The sequence below is a fragment of the Phocoena sinus genome, chromosome 2 (assembly GCF_008692025.1).
Source record: "Phocoena sinus isolate mPhoSin1 chromosome 2, mPhoSin1.pri, whole genome shotgun sequence".
Lineage (NCBI taxonomy): Eukaryota > Metazoa > Chordata > Mammalia > Artiodactyla > Phocoenidae > Phocoena > Phocoena sinus.
This window is the reverse complement of record NC_045764.1, coordinates 143,279,959-143,297,769: the sequence shown is the minus strand read 5'-3', so window position 1 is coordinate 143,297,769 and position 17,811 is coordinate 143,279,959. Positions and strand designations below refer to the sequence as shown.

The following is a 17,811-nucleotide window of genomic DNA, read 5'->3' as shown; positions in this document are numbered from 1 at the left end:
ACTCAAACAAATGTAGGTACAGGCATGTTCAAATCAGCACTATTCACAACAGCCAAAAGGTGGAAACACAAATGTTCATAAACTGACCAATGCATAAACAAAATGTGGTATAAATATACAGTGGAATTTTATGCAGCCATAACAAGGAATGAAATACTAACACATGCTACAACATGGATGAACCTTGAAAACATTAAGCTAAGTAAAAGAAGCTAGATAAAAATCGTCACATATTACATTCATCTGAAATTGTATGATTCCATTTATATGAAATATTCAGAATAGGCAAATCCTTAGAGGCAGAAAGCAGACTGGTGGTTGTCAGGGGCTGGGGGATGGAGAGTAACTGCTTAAAGGGTATGGTGTTTCCCTTTGGGGTGATGAAAATGTTTTGGAACTAGACAGAGGTGGTGGTTGCACGACATTATAAATTTACTAAATACCACCGAATTATTGACTTTGAATGATTAATAATTTTACATTATGTGAATTTCACCTCAATTAAAAAAATTAAAAGGAAAGACACTGATGATTGGTTTTATGTGGACTTTGGCAGCCATGGTAATTCATTTGATGTTCTAGAAACCAGAGAAACCTACCAACTAGAGAAATTACGGATCATGTACTCATATGACATTTAGTTTAGATAGCATCTAACATTACCTAAAGATTTCATTTTTGGAATTGAAGATGACACTTCATCTCTGAGTCCAGTGGAATTTGAGTATGAGTGAAGTGAACTATTTTAGTCATTTCAGATTGGGAATGACTCATTTCTCTGAAAAATATAACTCCTTATCGCTACATAGTTTGGTTAGGTTGTTATTAACATAAGCCTTACCTGTGTCCTGGGTACTCATGCTGACTGACACGTGAAGACTGTAGCTAAATGACTGAATACACCAAAAAAAATCCATATGTTCAAGTCATAACTTTAACATGTTGTCTTTATTTTTGGGGATCCCTGCAGGATTTCCTGGAGTTAGCACTGGCCCTTTTGTTCAACTTGAGCTTTGCTCAGGTTGTAATTAATTTTACTTACATGTAAATCTATTCTGTAGAGTAGAAAGGCCAAAATTAAAGTAAAACCAAACAAAGCCACACACCATACACACAAAATCCTTGTCTTGCTGTATCCACCCATCTTACACTGTTACATCATGACCTTTACCCAATTCTAATCAAACTGTCACAATGAAAAACTCAACTTAAACCTAGCTTCAAAATATCATAAATACCTCAATGTTGAGCGCACACCGAGATGCTACTAATACTCTGTTAAGGTGGTATTCTCCCTGGCTACACTAACCTCATATTTGTGGGGAGTCAACATTCAACAGTCTTAGAGGCCATAAGGAGACCCAGTCAAGGCTGACCCCTTCGCGCCAAAGCGCAAGATTCTTGATTTGACAACAGCAAGCTCCTCTGAGACCCCTTGACCCTCCTGCTTTGGGGAATGGGAGTGTCTCTAATCACCACAGTGAGATAAGTCTCACGTTAGACTGAGCACTCATTTATTTTCTTTGAGCTCCCCAACAGCTAAATTTATTTTGTCTTGTAGGAATAAGGAACCCATCTTCTTACTAACATTACTGTTTGTCTCTGTCTATCCTTGTCATTTTCTGTTATACCTCTATAAGGGGAAAATTCATATGGAAAAATATGGGCGTAGGCCCCAATAAGTCTGTTTTGCAAACTGGCTCTGGGAATTGAGAGGTTCAGGTTTCTTCTCAAAGTGGTGTCCTTTCATTAAGCTTTGCCCTGGGTTACCCATCAACCTCTGAGAACTTCCCTTGTTCTTATTTTGTTAGTGAGAGTCTGACTGTGGAAGAGAGCTCCTCTTCAAAGCTTTTGATGCTCTGGAACTACAAATACGTCAGTTTGTAGTTGGACAGTCCACTCATTAGGTTGGGGAGTCTGATGTATGAGGTGTCCAAGCAACACCTTGGATGGACTATTCACAGGTTCTCGTTTGCGTTAGTCTAAACTTAAATCTATGCCTCTAGCCAGGCCAGAATCCTACTTTTTACATGCATTTATGTTATACCCCAAATCTATGTATTTATCTTTAATTTCACCAAGGATAATTTAGAATTATAGTGGTCACTTTGGGGAACTTCTGTTATAAACAAAATTGTTTGAGAGGTGCTGTAGGACAAAAAAGGAACAAAATTCCAAACATCTAATGGGCTGGATATTTTTGATTGGTGTGAGGAAATAACCAAAAGAAATTCAGATTCCAAAATTGCTTAAAGAAATTCCTTGGCAAAGGCAAAATAAAAATGTGAAAAACTTAAAATAATGTTTGTTTAGATCCTCCAAAATCATACCTTGAACCTAGTGGATTTTATCTTATTTCTCTTTCCCCATCCTATACTCCTCCATTTCCCTCCATCCATCTCTCCCTCTGTTCCACTCCCCTTTCCTTGTGGCTGGCCAGAAATTTCCAAAGCTCAGTTACCTCTTAAAGTTTAACTTCCTTCGGAACAGAAAAAAATCCCCTTATGGTTGATTTTAACTCCGTTCTTCCTCTGAGCTGAGAGTCATCAATGACTTTCCAAAGCCTAGAAAGGGCAGAGTGAAATTTGCAGAGAAATTTGGAATAATTTTAAGAACATACCCAGGGCTTCCAGTTCTATAACAATTAGTTCTTATGTTTGTGGAAGCTTGAGACGCAAAAAATTCCATGAGAAAGCAGAATTGAAGAACCTGAGGGTAACTCAGAAGAACCTAAACTGCACAGGAAACCAGAGGGGTTTAGAAAAGCTAGAGAAGTTGGTCATAGTCTTTTGGAGGCGATTCCAGAAGTCCTTCCTGAGAAAGTAGACTGGGCTCTGACTTAGTCTTACAAGCAAGGGAAGGATAACATTGGAGACCTCAGGGATAGGCTCTTTAACAGTTTTAGACAGCACTCAGGAGTAGATGTTAAAGCAGATGTGACTCCTAACTCTCTTCTAGATTTTTGTAAACAGTCTTAAGCCAAATAGGGGATTTAGTAGGCAAGCAAAAACTAGTATGGGAAGTAATGCCACTGCCAGAACTCAAGCACCTTGCTGAATATTTTGAGAGTCTTAGAACAAAAACAAAATAAAACTCAGGATAAATTGATAGCATTAGAGATAAAACAACTAGATGTTTCTACCAGGGTCAGTAAATCCCAAAAGAGGGAATCTCTTGATAAAGATACATACAGATACTATATAAAAAAGGATATTGGAAAAAGAGCTATCTTGTGTTAGCTAAGAAGCTAAAGGGGAAAAAAAATAAATTAATGAGGGGTATTTTTTGTTTTACCCTTAAATTCCCAGGGAGAAATTTCTCTAAATATTAAAGGAGAACCTTCCCAAAAAAAATTGTTTTTTTTTATTGATATAGAGGCAAACACTATCAATCCTAAACTCGACCACTGTTACACAATCTCCCCCACGGGGTAAAAAAACCTACTCAGTGGGTATCTCTAATAATCCGTTTGTTGGTTCCATGTCATTCATAACTGTTATCTTTGGACATTTAACAAAATAACATTCTTCCTTCTTCTGTGATATCATACCTGCTAACTTGCTAGGCAGGGTGTACTATAATGGAATTGTTAAATCTTTTCCTGATGGTTTCTTTCTTGAAATCTCTGAGGACTCCCTTATTTGCAAAGAGAATATAGCTAATTGGGAAATTGATTTACTAGTATCTTTGTGTTTAAATCAACCCTAAATTGAAGATCTGAAGGAGATGCCAGAATTTTTCATTCTGTGAGCAAAAATTCTATGAATATAGGGAGGATTACAGGGGCTGAACCTATTAGTACCCAAATCAAGCCATTGAAACCTACACCCCAAAGTGTAAAATGCTCTTTTGAACCAGAAGCTAAAGAAGCACTAAAACTAACAGGTAAAAGTAAATAGAGAAAAGATGCAACATATGTTGTACTAGTTTTTGTAACACTTCTATCCCTCAATCAAAATACTGCATGGGTGGGGAGAGGGATTTGTTCAGCACAACAGGCCCATAATAGAATAGTCATTTCCCACTTCCATGTAGTACCAATCCCCAAACGTATTTTATCTTCAGTACCTCCTGAGGCTGCATATTTGACTGTGGAGATTTATGTTTTGCTTTCTTTAATGACTCTTTAGGTCAAAATAGTCAATATTTGTTTGCCTTCTCCTGAGAAAATACAAAATATACTTTGACTGTTATGTTGCAAAGATTTACTGAAACACTCTCCTACTTTTCACAAGTCCTCAACCAGGACCTTAAGACTTTATATTTCCCTGTGATCCTACTCTAATTCAACATGTGGGTAACGTTGTGTTCTAAAGATGGAGTGAGCTCTAAGATTGATTCCATCTATCCACTTACTTTTTTAACTCACAAAGAGGATAAAGTTTCCAAAGAGAAGTTACAACTTTGTCTAAGTAAAGTTCATTACCTAGAACATGATTTCTCTCAAGGAAGTAAATCTCTTACTCCTGACAGAATATGGACTTTAACTAAGAGATAATAAAAAGGATTCTTGAGTCTCACTGACTGTCGTGGGCCATGTGTTCCCAACTTTTCTGCAATTGCCATGCCAATAAAAGACTTAACCAAGTCCTTTGAAAGTGAACCTCTTCCCTAGGCACCAAACATGAACAGGCCTTTTGTGAGTTAAAATTAGCTCTTTACTAACTTCCTACTTAATTTTTATAAAATTTCATCCCTAGGATATGATCCTTTGTCAGAGGCAAATCTTCCCAGATGGCAGAACTCTGTGAGCACACCAGAAGTTTTAGTTAGCTACAGATATTAGGGTTAATATATGCATTGACAGTAGATTTGCTTTTGGGTTATTCCATGATTTTGAAATGCTTTGGAAACAAGGAAGGGTTCTTGACCTCAGAAGGAATCTCAGTTAAGAATGGTTAACAATTTAGGGACTTCTGTGGTGGTCCATGGTTAAGACTCCACACTCCCAATGCTGCGGGCCCAGGTTCGTCCCCTGGTCGGGGAACTAGATCCCGCATGCCGTAACTAAAGATCCCACGTACTGCAATGAAGATCCTGCGTGTGGTAACTAGGACCCAGCGCAGCCAAATAAATTAAAAAAAAAAAAAAAAGGTTAGCAATTTATAGAAATTTTAAGTGCTCTAATGCTTCCTGAGGAAGTGGCTATTATAAAAATAGGAGCTCAAACAAAAGGAGATAATATGGAAGCTAGAGGAAATGTCTTGACTAATCATCATGCCAGACAGACAGCCTTCACTAAAATTATAGCCCTTATAATACCCCAAGGGACCAAGTGTTTACTTCAAAAGCGAATTGAGTTCAAAGCCCCTATTATAGAATGCTAGCAATCAGCTCCAGTCAGAAAAGAGGTACCACGAGAAAACTGGGTGTAAATTGCACTATTAGCTATTTAGCAGCACTGAAGGACTTCAAGCAGAATCTTATAAAAATTTTACATGAAATTACCCACAAGTTAAAGAAGAAATTTGCCACTGTACATAATCAATACTGATGGGAAAGCTTTACTCTATCTCATCTGTCACCACTATAATCCTGGTAAGAATATAAAGGTGGGACATGGTTAAGAGTCCAAAACTCAGGGCCCCCTCCTGAGGTTTAAACACCTCCAAATGGTTTCATGAAACTACTCTCTGGGTTTTGAATATGTTCATGGTGATTATTTACTTATTCTTAGGATGGTATGAAGCCTTCCCTTGATAAAGAGCTATAACTCTAATAGTAGGAAAATTTTCTTGATTTCATGTTCCCAATCCAGGGAATTCTGACCTTTCTCTCTAGTGATGGAGGCATCCATTTTCCTGGGCCTATTACTAAAGAGTTTTGGAAAGATATGCCACTTACTAATTTCACCCCCAATCTTCAGGAAAGGTAGAGAGAACAAACCTAGAGACTCTTGAACTTCCATGACCTAAGGCATTGTCTTTAATGGCAACGAGATCAAATCTTTCTGTGGTTCATCAACTCTCCCACATACATCTAGGAATATCTCCTTAAATTCCACACTATTGCAAGCAGATATGGCTAAATATTGCAAGGAATTATTCATGCCATACACCAAGTCTTATAAACAGGTACAAGCAGCCTTTCATCAACACGCTTTTAAATAACCTTGTATGACCTAAAACCCAGAGAAGTGGTCTTTTGGAAGAGACATCAGAGAAAGACAGCTCTGGAACCCCGTTGGGCCTTATCAAGTACTGTTAGTAATCAGCACAGCTATACAACTCTAAAGGTTTGATCCTTGGATTCATGTCTCCCAAAGAGGCATAATCCATTCCTGAATTGGTAGATTTTAAGCCGAGGAGTTTTTAGAAATCCTCTAGAAACAGACAATTCTCTGAAAGAGACATCCTCCATCCAAGACCTTTGACCATATGAGTGTAGGGAGCTTCTACCCAAGATCCACAGAATAAGAAGGTGGACTGCCACAGTTTTATCTGCATTCTATTGTTCTTTATTTTCATTGTTATTTTCTTCCCTTTCTTCCCCTGGTTTAATGTTTCTTTAACTGTTATCTATATTGCCCTAATCTTAATATTGCACTTCGTTTGCATCCTTAATCATTCATTGGTATGTATCTAATACTTGGCTGTTATTTACTTGTGAACTAGCTAAAGCATACAACCAAACTGGTTTTGCACTACATTATTATTATTATTTTTGGTAGCCACCCAGATTCCTTTGGTTCCACTTCCTCATAATGAATCTGTTGGTTTCCTGGGGAACTATACTCAACTATTAGGTGACTTTCCCAATGACAAACTGTATGACAGGCCAAAGAGATGGAAATCTAAAACCCTTTCTTACGTCATACCTAGAAGACAAGGTTCTTGACTCCACCAAAATAATTCTCTAATTTTTTTTGGGTGGGAAGCAAACTTTAAAAGAAATAGAACTTGTAAGGGAACTAAGAAACAACAATGTATTATTTGGAGGCTGTCTCACTTTTATACACCTTACAAGTTACTATTTTTCTTTTGCTTCAGATCCTCTAAATGGACTCAACACTTTAAATTTTATTGTATGGTGCAGAATTATTTTTGATGAGTGCCTCCAAATGTTATAACATATTTGATAAGCACTTATGGGTATTTTGGTCTCAAATAGGTCATTGAGTGTTCCCCAATTACTGGTATTGGATTTGTGGTACAAAGCCTACAGACTGGATAGGATCTTACTATCTTTGTAAACTGATGCCTGCCTTCAGTAGAGTCCCCAGCATCATCCAAGATCCATTTTTAAGCCATCAGTTTCTTTTTGAAGAAAAAAAAAGATTGTTAGATAATTTAATTTTTAAAAAAGTAGGAAAAGTGGACCTTGATTTAAGAATAAATATCATGATCACTCCAGAGAAATTCTGGATATCTTTCTTCCTTTCTCAAGCCTCTTTACTTCAAGCTTTACAAGAGGCGCAGAAAGTAGGGAGTGTGCTACATGCTCTGATTCAGAGACTATAGGTGAGTTAGATAATGCCACCAAGACTAAAGAACTCCTCACTTGAAACATGAAATTACAGTGGCAGTGGCTCAGCTGCTTTAGATATAATATTGGCTTTTGAATGAAAAACATGTACTGCTTTTAGATAAGAATGTTGTTCTTACATGCCTGTATACGTCTCTGGAATCATTTATATTACTAAAAGGGTCCAGTAAGCAAACAAAGAAGTCAGAAAATTGGGTAGTTTGGCTAATAACCCTATATCTTCTTCTAAAAACTCCTCAGATTGGCTTAATTTTGTTTTTGTTTCTCTCCCCAGTTTTATTGAGATATAATTGACATGCAGCATTGTAAGTTTAAGGTGTACAGAATAATTTGACTTTCATATATTGTGAAATGGTTAATAGAATAAGTTTATTTAACATCCATCACCTCATATAGATACAAAAGAAAAAGAAATTTTTTTCTTGCGATGAGAACTCTAGGGACCTATACTCTAACAACTATCAAATATACCATACAATAATGTTAACTATAGTCACCGTGTTGTACATTATATCCTCAGTACTTGTGTGCCTTATATCTGGGAGTTTGTACCTTTTGACCACCTTCATCCAGTTCTCCTAACACACACTCCCTGCCTCTGGTAACCACAAATCTGATTTCCTTTTCTAGGAGTTTTTTTTGATTGTTATGATAAGTGAGATCATACAGGGTTTATCTTTCTTTGATTTATTTCACTTAACATAATGCCCTCAAGGTCCATCCTTGTTGTTGCAAATAGCAAGAATTCTTTCCTTTTTAAGGCTGAATAATATTCCATTGTGTGTGTGTGTGTGTGTGTGTGTATACATGACACAACTACTTTATCCATTCATCTATTGGCGGACATAAGTTCTTTCCATGTCTCAGCTATTGTAAATAATGCTGCTATGAATAAGGGATGTAGATATCTTTTCAACATAGTGTTTTTGTTTCGTTTGGATATATTCACAGAAGTGGCATTGCTGAGTAGTATGGAAGTTCTATTTTTAATTTTTTCAGAAATCTCCATACTGTTTTCCCTGTTGCCTGCATCAAATTACAGTCCCACCAACAATGAATGAGGGTTCCCTTTTCTTCCCATCCTTGCCAGCATTTGTTATCCCTTGTGTTTTTGATGAAAGCCATTTTGACAGGCATGAGGCGATATCTTATTATGATTTTGATTTGCATTTCCCTTATGATTAGTGATGTTGAGTGCCTTTTTCATGTACCTGTTGGTCATTCATATATCTTCTTTGGAAAAATACCTATTCAGGTCTTTTTATACTGGACTTTTAATTTATTTATTTTTGCTATTGAGTTGTATGAGCTTTTTATATACTTTTAATATACCCTTATCAGGTATTCAGTTTGCAAATATTTTTTTCCCATTCTATAGGTTGTCTTTTCATTTTGTTAATAGTGTCTTTTGCTATGCAGAAGCTTTTTAGTTTGATGTAGTCCCACTTGCGTACTTTTTATTTTGTTGCCTGTCCCGTAGGTGTAATATCCAAAATATCATCGACAAAATCCATGTAAAGCAGCAGTCCCCAATCTTTTTGGCACCAGGGACTGGTTTTGTTGAAGACAATATTTCCACAGACCGGGGTGGCGGGGGAGGATGGTTCAGGTGGTAATGCAAGTGATGGGAAGCATGGTTCAGGTGGTAATGTGAGTGATGGGCAGCGGCAGAAGAAGCTTTGCTCACTCATCCGCTGCTTATGTCCTGCTGTGCGGCCCAGGTCCTAACAGGCTGCAGATTGGCACTGGGCTATGGCCCAGGGGTTGGGGACAACTGATGTAAAGCAACTTTTTTCCTGTGTTTTCTTCTAGGAGTTTTACGGTTTCTGGTCTTACATTTAAGTCTTTCAAGTCATTTCCAGTTAATTTTTGTAAGTGGTGTAAGACAGGTGTCTACTTTCCTTCTTTTATTTTATTTTAAATATTTATTTATTTGGTTGTGCTGGGTCTTAGTTGTGGCAGGCGGTCTCCTTCGTTGCAGCTCGTTGATTTCTTAGTTGTGGCAGGTGGGCTCCTTAGCTGCGGCTTGAGGTCTCCTTAGTTGCAGCTTGCTGGTTCCTTAGTTGCGGCACGTGGACTCCTTAGTTACAGCAGGCAGCCTCCTTAGTTGTGGCATGCGAACTCTTAGGTGCAGCACGCATGTGGGATCTAGTTCCCTGACCAGGGATCAAACCTGGACACCCTACACTGGGAGCTCAGAGTCTTAAACACTGTGCCACCAGAGAAGTCCTTAGTTTCCTTCTTTTAAATGTGAATATCCAATTTCCCCAGCACCATTTATGGAATAGTCTTTTCTCCATTGAATATCCTTTGCTTCCTTGTCAAATATCAGTTGGCTGTATATGCATGGATTTATTTCCGGGCTCTTGATTCTGTTCCATTGGTCTATGTGTCTGTTTTTATGCCAGAACCATACTATATGATTATTATAGTTTTATATATGGCTTAAAATCAGGATGTGTGATGGCTCCCATTTTGTTCTCCTTTCTCAGGATAGCTTTGGCTATTCTGGGTCTTTCATGATTCTGTACAAATTTTAGGATTTTTGTTTTCCACTTCTGCGAAAAATGCCATTGGAATGTTTTTTTTTTTACATAAATTTATTTATTTATTTTACTTTTGGCTACACTGAGTCTTTGCTGCCTCATGCGGGCTTTCTCTAGTTGCGGCGAGCAGGGGCTACTCTTGGCTGCAGTACGCAGGCTTCTCATTGCGGTGGCTTCTCTTGTTGTGGAGCATGGACTCTAGGCACATGGGCTTTAGTAGTTGCGGCATACGTGCTCAGTAGTTGTGGCTCACAGGCTCTAGAATGCAGGCTCAGTAGTTACGGCACATGGGCTTAGTTACTTAGTTGTTCCACAGCATGTGGGATCTTTCTGGACCAGGGCTTGAACCCGTGTCCCCTGCATTGGCAGGTGGATTCTCAACCACTACACCACCAGGGAAGCCCACCATTGGAATCTTGATAGGAATAGTCTACTGTCTATAGATGGCTTTGGGTAGTATGAACATTTTTAACAATATTAATTTTTCCAATCTATGAACAAAGGATACTTGTCCATTTATGTGTGTCTTCTTTGACTTCTTTCATCAATGTCTTGTAGTTTTCAGTGTAGAGATCTTTCACCTCCTTGGTTAAATTTATTCTTAAGTATTTTATTCTTTTTGAAGCTACTATAAATGGGATCATTTTCTTTATTTCTTTTTCAGATAATTGTTAGTTCAGATAAGCTACTGAATTTTTGTGTGTCAATTTTGTATTCTGCAACTTTACTGAATTCATTGATCAGTTCTGTTTTTTGGTGGAGTCTTTAGGATTTTCTCTATATATAATCATGTCATCTGCAAATACAGACTGCTTTGTTTCTTCTTTTCCAATTCTGATGCTTTGAATTTCTTTTTCTTGCTTGATTGCTCTGTGTAGAACTTCTAGTAATACGTTAAGTAGGGATGACGAAAGTGAGCACCCTTATCTTATACCTGATCTTAGAGGAAAAGCTTTCAACTTTTCACCATTGAGTATGATGTTAGCTGTGAGCTTACCATATATGGCCTTTATTATGCTGAGGTACATTCCTTCTATACCTATAAATTTGTTAAGAGTTTATTTTTTTATCACGAACAAATGTTGAGTTTTGTCAAATGTTTTTTCTGTGTCTACTGAGATTATCATATGATTTTTTTCTTTCACTCTATTAATGTGATGCATCCCATTTATTTATTTGCATATATTGAGCTGTCCTTGTATCCCAGGGGTAAATCTTACTTGATCACAGGGAATGATCTTTTTAATGTACTGATAAATTCAGTTTGCTAGTATTTTATTGAGAATTTTTATATCTATATTCATTAGGGATATTGGCCTGTAGGTTTCTTTTCTTGTGGTATCTTTTTCTGGCTTTGATATCAGGGTAATGCTGGTCTTATGAGTTTGGGAGTGTTTCCTTCTCTTCAATTTTTGGGAAGAGTTTGAGAAAGATCAGTGTTAATTCTTCTTTAAATATTTGGTAAAATTAACCAGTGATGCCATCTGTTCTTGGCTTTTTTTTGTTGTTGTTGGGAGATTTTTGATTATTGATTCAATCTCCTTACTAGTATTTGGTCTCTTCAGATCTTCTATTTCTTCCTGATTCAGTCTTGATAGACTGTATGTTTCTAAGAGTTTTTCCATTTCTTCTATGTTGTCCAGTTTGTTGACATATAGTTGTTCTTGGCTTAATTTTGGACACTTTTGGCTCCTGGCTGAAAAAAGGACTACAAACTCTGATCATAATCCTTCTCACATTTGTGTAGCAGGGTTCAGATGTGAGACCTCCACAGTCCTAAATGTTGCTATATAGCTGCTGTCTCATTCAATAGTTCAATAAATGACCATCCAACAACAACAAACACAGGCAAACTGACACTTATGAAGGTTGAAAAAACTTTCCTAGATAGTTGATGTAATACTGTGATTCCTTAAGTAAGGGTGAAGGTCTAGATTGATTGATTGATCACATCCTTAGATGTTAATGGTCTATCTTTCAGCTTAGGCTGATCACAAGGGGAATTCTGATACCTGAAACCATCTGTAAGTGCACAGCTTACTGTTTTCATTAGCATAACATTACTATTCCATTGTCTTTATCAGCATAACTTTACTATTCCAGAAGATTCTTCCTTGGAAGATAAAAGTTATAAATAACTTTATTGCTCATTCCAGAAGCTTCTTAAACAGAAAGCACCAACAAACGGTTTATACACCAAGACTCAGAAGTCCTTGCCTTGTCATGTCCGTGATTTCTAAATGATTATATCATGATCCTTATTTAATTCTAATCAAGCCCACATTAAAAGAACTGCTTTAGGGCTTCCCTGGTGGCGCAGTGGTTGAGAGTCCACCTGCCGATGCAGGGGACACGGGTTCGTGCCCTGGTCTGGGAGGATCCCACATGCCGCGGAGCGGCTGGGCCCGTGAGCCATGGTCTCTGGGCCTGCGCGTCCGGAGCCTGTGCTCCGCAACGGGAGAGGCCACAGCAGTGAGAGGCCCGCGTACCGCAAAAAAAAAAAAAAAAAAAAGAACTGCTTTAAATCAAATTTCAAAACCTCATAAATATCCTGACTTTGCCGTTCCCTTTCTGAGACTCTGAGACTAAGACTTTGTTGAAGTGGCACTCTCTCTCACCAGAGTAAGAATAAACTCAGCCTTTTATCAACAGGTTGTTTTAATATTGGTCAAAAAGTTCATTTGGTTTTTTTCTGTAAGACGGCTCTAGTAGTGCTTACTTGTCTTTAACTTCATTCGAAACAATTTTGTTAGATTGTATTATGACAGCTACAATATCAGTGTGCATTAAAAAAATACCGTATCAAAATTGGTGAATTTTTGTGTAGCCATTTTAACATTGAAGATGGAAGAAAAAAAGCAACATTTTCGGCATGCTTTATTATTTCAAGAAAGGTAAAAACGCAACTGAAACCCAAAAAAAGATTTGTGCAGTGTATGGAGAAGGTGCTGTGACTGATCGAACGTGTCAAAAGTGGTTTGCGAAGTTTTGTGCTGGAGATTTCTCACTGGACGACGCTCCACGGTCGGGTAGGCCAGTTGAAGTTGATAGCGATCAAATCGAGACATTCACTGAGAACAATCATCGTTATACTCCACGTGGGAGATAGCTGACATATTCAAAATATCCAAATCAAGCATTGAAAATCATTTGCACAAGCTTGGTTATGTTAATCGCTTTGACGTTTGGGTTCCACATAAGTTCAGTGAAAAAAACCTTCTTGACCATATTTCCGCATGCGATTCTCTACTTAAACATAAAAAAAACGGACTGTTTTTTAAAACAAATTGTGACGGGCTATGAAAAGTGGATATTGTACAATAATGTGTAATGGAAGAGATCATGGGGCAAGCAAAATGAACCACCACCAACCACACCAAAGACCAGTTTTCATCCAAAGAAGGTGATGTTGTGTATATGGTGAAATTGGAAGGGAGTCCTCTATTATGAGCTCCTTCCGGAAAACCAAATGATTAATTCCAACAATTACTGCTCCCAATTAGACTCACTGAAAGCAGCACTCGACGAAAAGCGTCCAGAATTAGTCAACAGAAAATGCATAATCTTCCACCAGGGTAATGCAAGACCACATGTTTCTTTGATGACCAGGCAAAAACTGTTACAGCTTGGCTGGGAAGTTCTGATTCATCTGCCATATTCACCAGATATTGCATCTTCAGATTTCCATTTATTTTGGTCTTTACAAAATTCTCTTAATGAAAAAAATTTCAATTCCCTAGAAGACTTTAAAAGGCACCTGGAACAGTTCCTTGCTCAAAAAGATAAAAAGTTTTGGGAAGATGGAATTATGAAGTTGCCTGAAAAATGGCAGAAGGTAGTGGAACAAAACAGTGAATACATTGTTCAATAAAGTTCTTGGTGAAAATGAAAAATGTGTCTCTTGTTTTTACTTCAAAACCGAAGGAACTTTTTGGCCAATTCAATAGTCTTGCGGTGCTAAAGGAAAGTTACCTCTTGCTTGAACAAAGTTACCAAAGTTAACTCTTCCTTGGACAATTCTGAACAAGCTCTATTAAGTTCTAACTTTTTTCCTTTCTCTAGTATCTGCTGATTTTTGCTTTGATACATTTTCATATGTGCTAAAAAAGAAGTTGATCATAGTTTTCTTTTTATGAGCTACATTTTGGAAATGTTTTCCTTGAGGATAGTTAATTCAGTAAGTAAATGAAAAAATGATTAAAATAGAAGAAACTGTATGGGGTATACAAGAAAGATTAGTCACCTTGCCTTGGGGGAACTCAGAGAAGCCATCACAGAGGAGATCACACTTGAACTGAGTATGGAAGGATAAGTAAGAGTTTTCTAGGAAAATAAGGGGAATGGATATTTTATGCTCTGAGGGAAAGGGTCCCAAGGAATAGAGGCAGGACATAGCACTGAGAGAATGGGAGAACTGCTAATAGGGTCTCTATGACTGCAATATAGTACTACATGGCAAAGGAAGAAAAAAAAAAAAGATAGAAGTAGACTAAATAAGCAATGAGATTAAGAAGTTCAGAGGTAGAACAGCTCATGAAAAGTCCTGGGTGTGGCTATGGGCATGAGTATGAGTTACTAAAGCAGTATTGAGAGGAACGACCTTAAACTTATAGAACTCACAGAACTAAGAGGCTACAATGTCGGATGGGCTCTCTACATGGATCTAAATGGCTATATGGACCATCTACATGATTATTTTATCCTAAGAAAAGGTGAACAGAAAAACCTGGACCATCATAAGGTCCATCCAAAGTGATTAACAACCAACAAGCCAGTTAGAGCATAAGTGAAATGAAAGCAGTTCTAACAGCACAAAGATCCATGATAGAGGTGAAAAAGGTTTCAAAGAAATCTGTTCTCAGTAAGAAATTTTTTTAATTCCTAATCACCACAATCACTATCAGTGATCCATCATCATCTCAGGATCAACAAATGGAAATCATACAGTAATCATCAAAAATGTCATTTTAAAATTTCATTTATTTCTATTGTTTTATTTTAGTAAATATTGAATCATCACTTCCTTGACTCTTAGTTTTCTCAACCTTAGGTCTTAAGAAGGGATTATAGGACTTTACATCTCCTATTATTGAAGCACCTCCCTCAGATTCACACGCCTGTCAGATGTTATGAAAACTCACAAAAGTGTACAAGTTAAACATGCCTGTTTGCATTTATTTTTATATAACTCTAATATGAAGGTCCTGGACAAACAACTGAAGTGTGCTTGCCTAATAACTCAAGGTTTTCAAGCTAAGGTAGCAGATTTACAACACAGAAATGGGAAAATCTTACATTAAAAAAAATAAAATGAAACAAAATTTTACCTCTTTGAAGTTCTCCAGGTACTTTTTAAATTGTTAAATAATACAGACATTCTACTGTAAATAGAAATCATTCCATTTACTAAAACTCCCAGTGGTATAAGTAAGGACCCATTTCAGTATGGTCCTCCTGCACTTCTTCTCTTGATAATGATCAGGAAGAAGATAGGGTGATACCATTAATATTAAGTGACAGAGAACAATATCTACAAAATTAGCATTTATACAGCACTTTTCTCTTAGAATCCCAAAGCTTTCAAGGCACAACCTTTGATGTCACATCATTTCAAGGATACAGGTAAGGAAAAGCTATTTATATTTCCTTTTTATAAGATAGGAAAATGAATAATACACAAAGTCAGAAAATGAATAATACACAAAGTCAAATGACTTCTATGCAAATGTTATTGGTGATAAAACAGAAAAATAAGGTTTCTTCATCTTTGGTTTAGGGCACTATGTTCTGAAATATGCTGCCTGTGAAGATAACATCTTTTAGGAATTCATATTCACGAAATGATTATGATGTACCTGCTTAGGGGTCCTTTTTTTCTTTTTTAGATTCATTTAGTGGATTTATATTACATTATTTTCAGTGAGTCTGTTTCCAAATAACTTTTTGGCAGTGGGGCAATTAAAGAGGGTTCTCATCTTGGAGTCACAGAGGAGCTCATTACTACCCTAACCAGTAGTGCTGTCAAAGTTCTGATGTCAGAACTTGCAAAAACAATTGTGATAAGGGAAATATTCATTAATATATTGATACTGTTATTTTTAGAAGGCAAAAGCTCTAAAATTCATATTCTTGACATAAATTTTCCCCATTGCTCTTCTTCATTCTTTCACCAAAATGTCATTTTTAGCTTTCCTTCTTGTTGAACCACAAGTTCTAATCCAGTAGTCCATCTGAAATAATGATATACTCACTGGCTCTGAGAATGTTCTCCTTGCTGCTGCACCTGGACTGGACCTGCAGAGAGAGCATAAACTCAGTAATTTAGGGCTCATAACAGAGATAGCCAGATATGTATATTTAATGGGCAAACTCCTGAGGTCTAGGAGCAAAGGCTTTATGTATCTCACATATAAAAACATGTTAATAAAAATATGTCACACTTATTCCATATATTTTTAATTTTTCCTTTTCTTACTTAAAGAAAGGACTGATTTCTAGAAAAAAAACTGGGGGCACAATATTGTACATGGGACAAGGGTAAAACTAATGGCATTTTTTTAATTGATGTGTATTGGAAATCAGTATATGGGAAAAAATTCAAGTTACCACATATTCAGTTGTGAATTCAGATGCTTAATATTAAAGATACTGTGCTTATCTCTTGACTAATAATGCAATTCAAGTAATAAAGCTGTAATCAAATGTTCATTGGTAGTCATTTTTAGTTACATATGTTAATGAGGGGAAAAGAGAAATCTTCATATACAATATTTACATGTGAGTCTAATAACCTTTGTTATTTACTGATTATAATTATAATATTAGTTATGAAAGATGTTTCAATTGGAAATCAATGAAATTGAAGTCACTTATTTGCCAGTTCTTAAGTGTGTATATAGTTATCAATCAGAAACTCATGCTGATTCAAATATTTCAGGTCAAAGTGGAACATTCTTTTACATGTTGCAAAACTGATGAATTCAAGGGCCATGCTGGATGGCATTGACACTTGTTGATTTCAGAGGCAACTGTATTGAAACTCCACACCTCTTCTTCCCACTCCCCAGCAGCTTGCCCCAAATGGTATACACAGCAAATTAATTTCTATCGCTTAACACAGTCTACTATTGTAATGAAACAAATTATGAAAGTAATGTTGCAACTTAGGGTGGGTAATGGTTGTCCTTCCCTGAAAAAAACAATTGTTAATGTTTAAAGAAACAACAATAAAAAAAATCACATACATACAAGACACACCAAAAAAAAAAAAGAGAGGAAATATAATTCCAGATGTTAAAGTTATTCTCTTTTGGCCCAGATTGTTTAATTAGTTTTAAATACACTAGAATGAAGATGCTAATCTGTAAGATAATATTCTTATATTCTTTTTTCGAAGTTTTATTGGAGAACAATGCTGGACCAAATGGGAAAGAAATTAATGACTACTTAAAGAAAATAATACAGTAAGGAAGACACGAGAGCAAGGAAAAGAAAAAAAAGAGAGAGAGGTTTGAGGAGGGTAAATCTAGTAGATAGAAAAGAAAGTATGGTCTTATAGAAGGGGACAATATGTAAATGCAGAATGTTCTGCTATTTCTTATTGAAAATTCATACCAAGAGGGTAAGAATGACCAATGAACTTGCTGCAAAATAAACAAGCAAGTTGGCATACCATGGAATGAAAATAAGTGTTAACTATATCACTAAAGCCTTAAAGGAGAAAAGAAACAAACACTAATAGACAAATTAATAGACAAGCTTAATAAAGAGATAAACTACA

At 36.7% G+C, this 17,811-nt stretch overlaps 1 protein-coding gene across 5 annotated transcripts in view; it reads right to left on the bottom strand.

Annotated features, from left to right (window-relative positions):
- GPHN (gephyrin) overlaps window positions 1-17,811 on the bottom strand; it is a 636,104-nt gene that overhangs the window by 160,222 nt on the left and 458,071 nt on the right. For all 5 annotated transcript variants that reach the window (XM_032623646.1, XM_032623644.1, XM_032623643.1 and 2 more), the window contains one exon: window positions 16,283-16,325. In XM_032623646.1, the coding sequence (XP_032479537.1) occupies window positions 16,283-16,325 (43 nt within the window). The remainder of the gene's footprint in view (window positions 1-16,282; window positions 16,326-17,811) is intronic.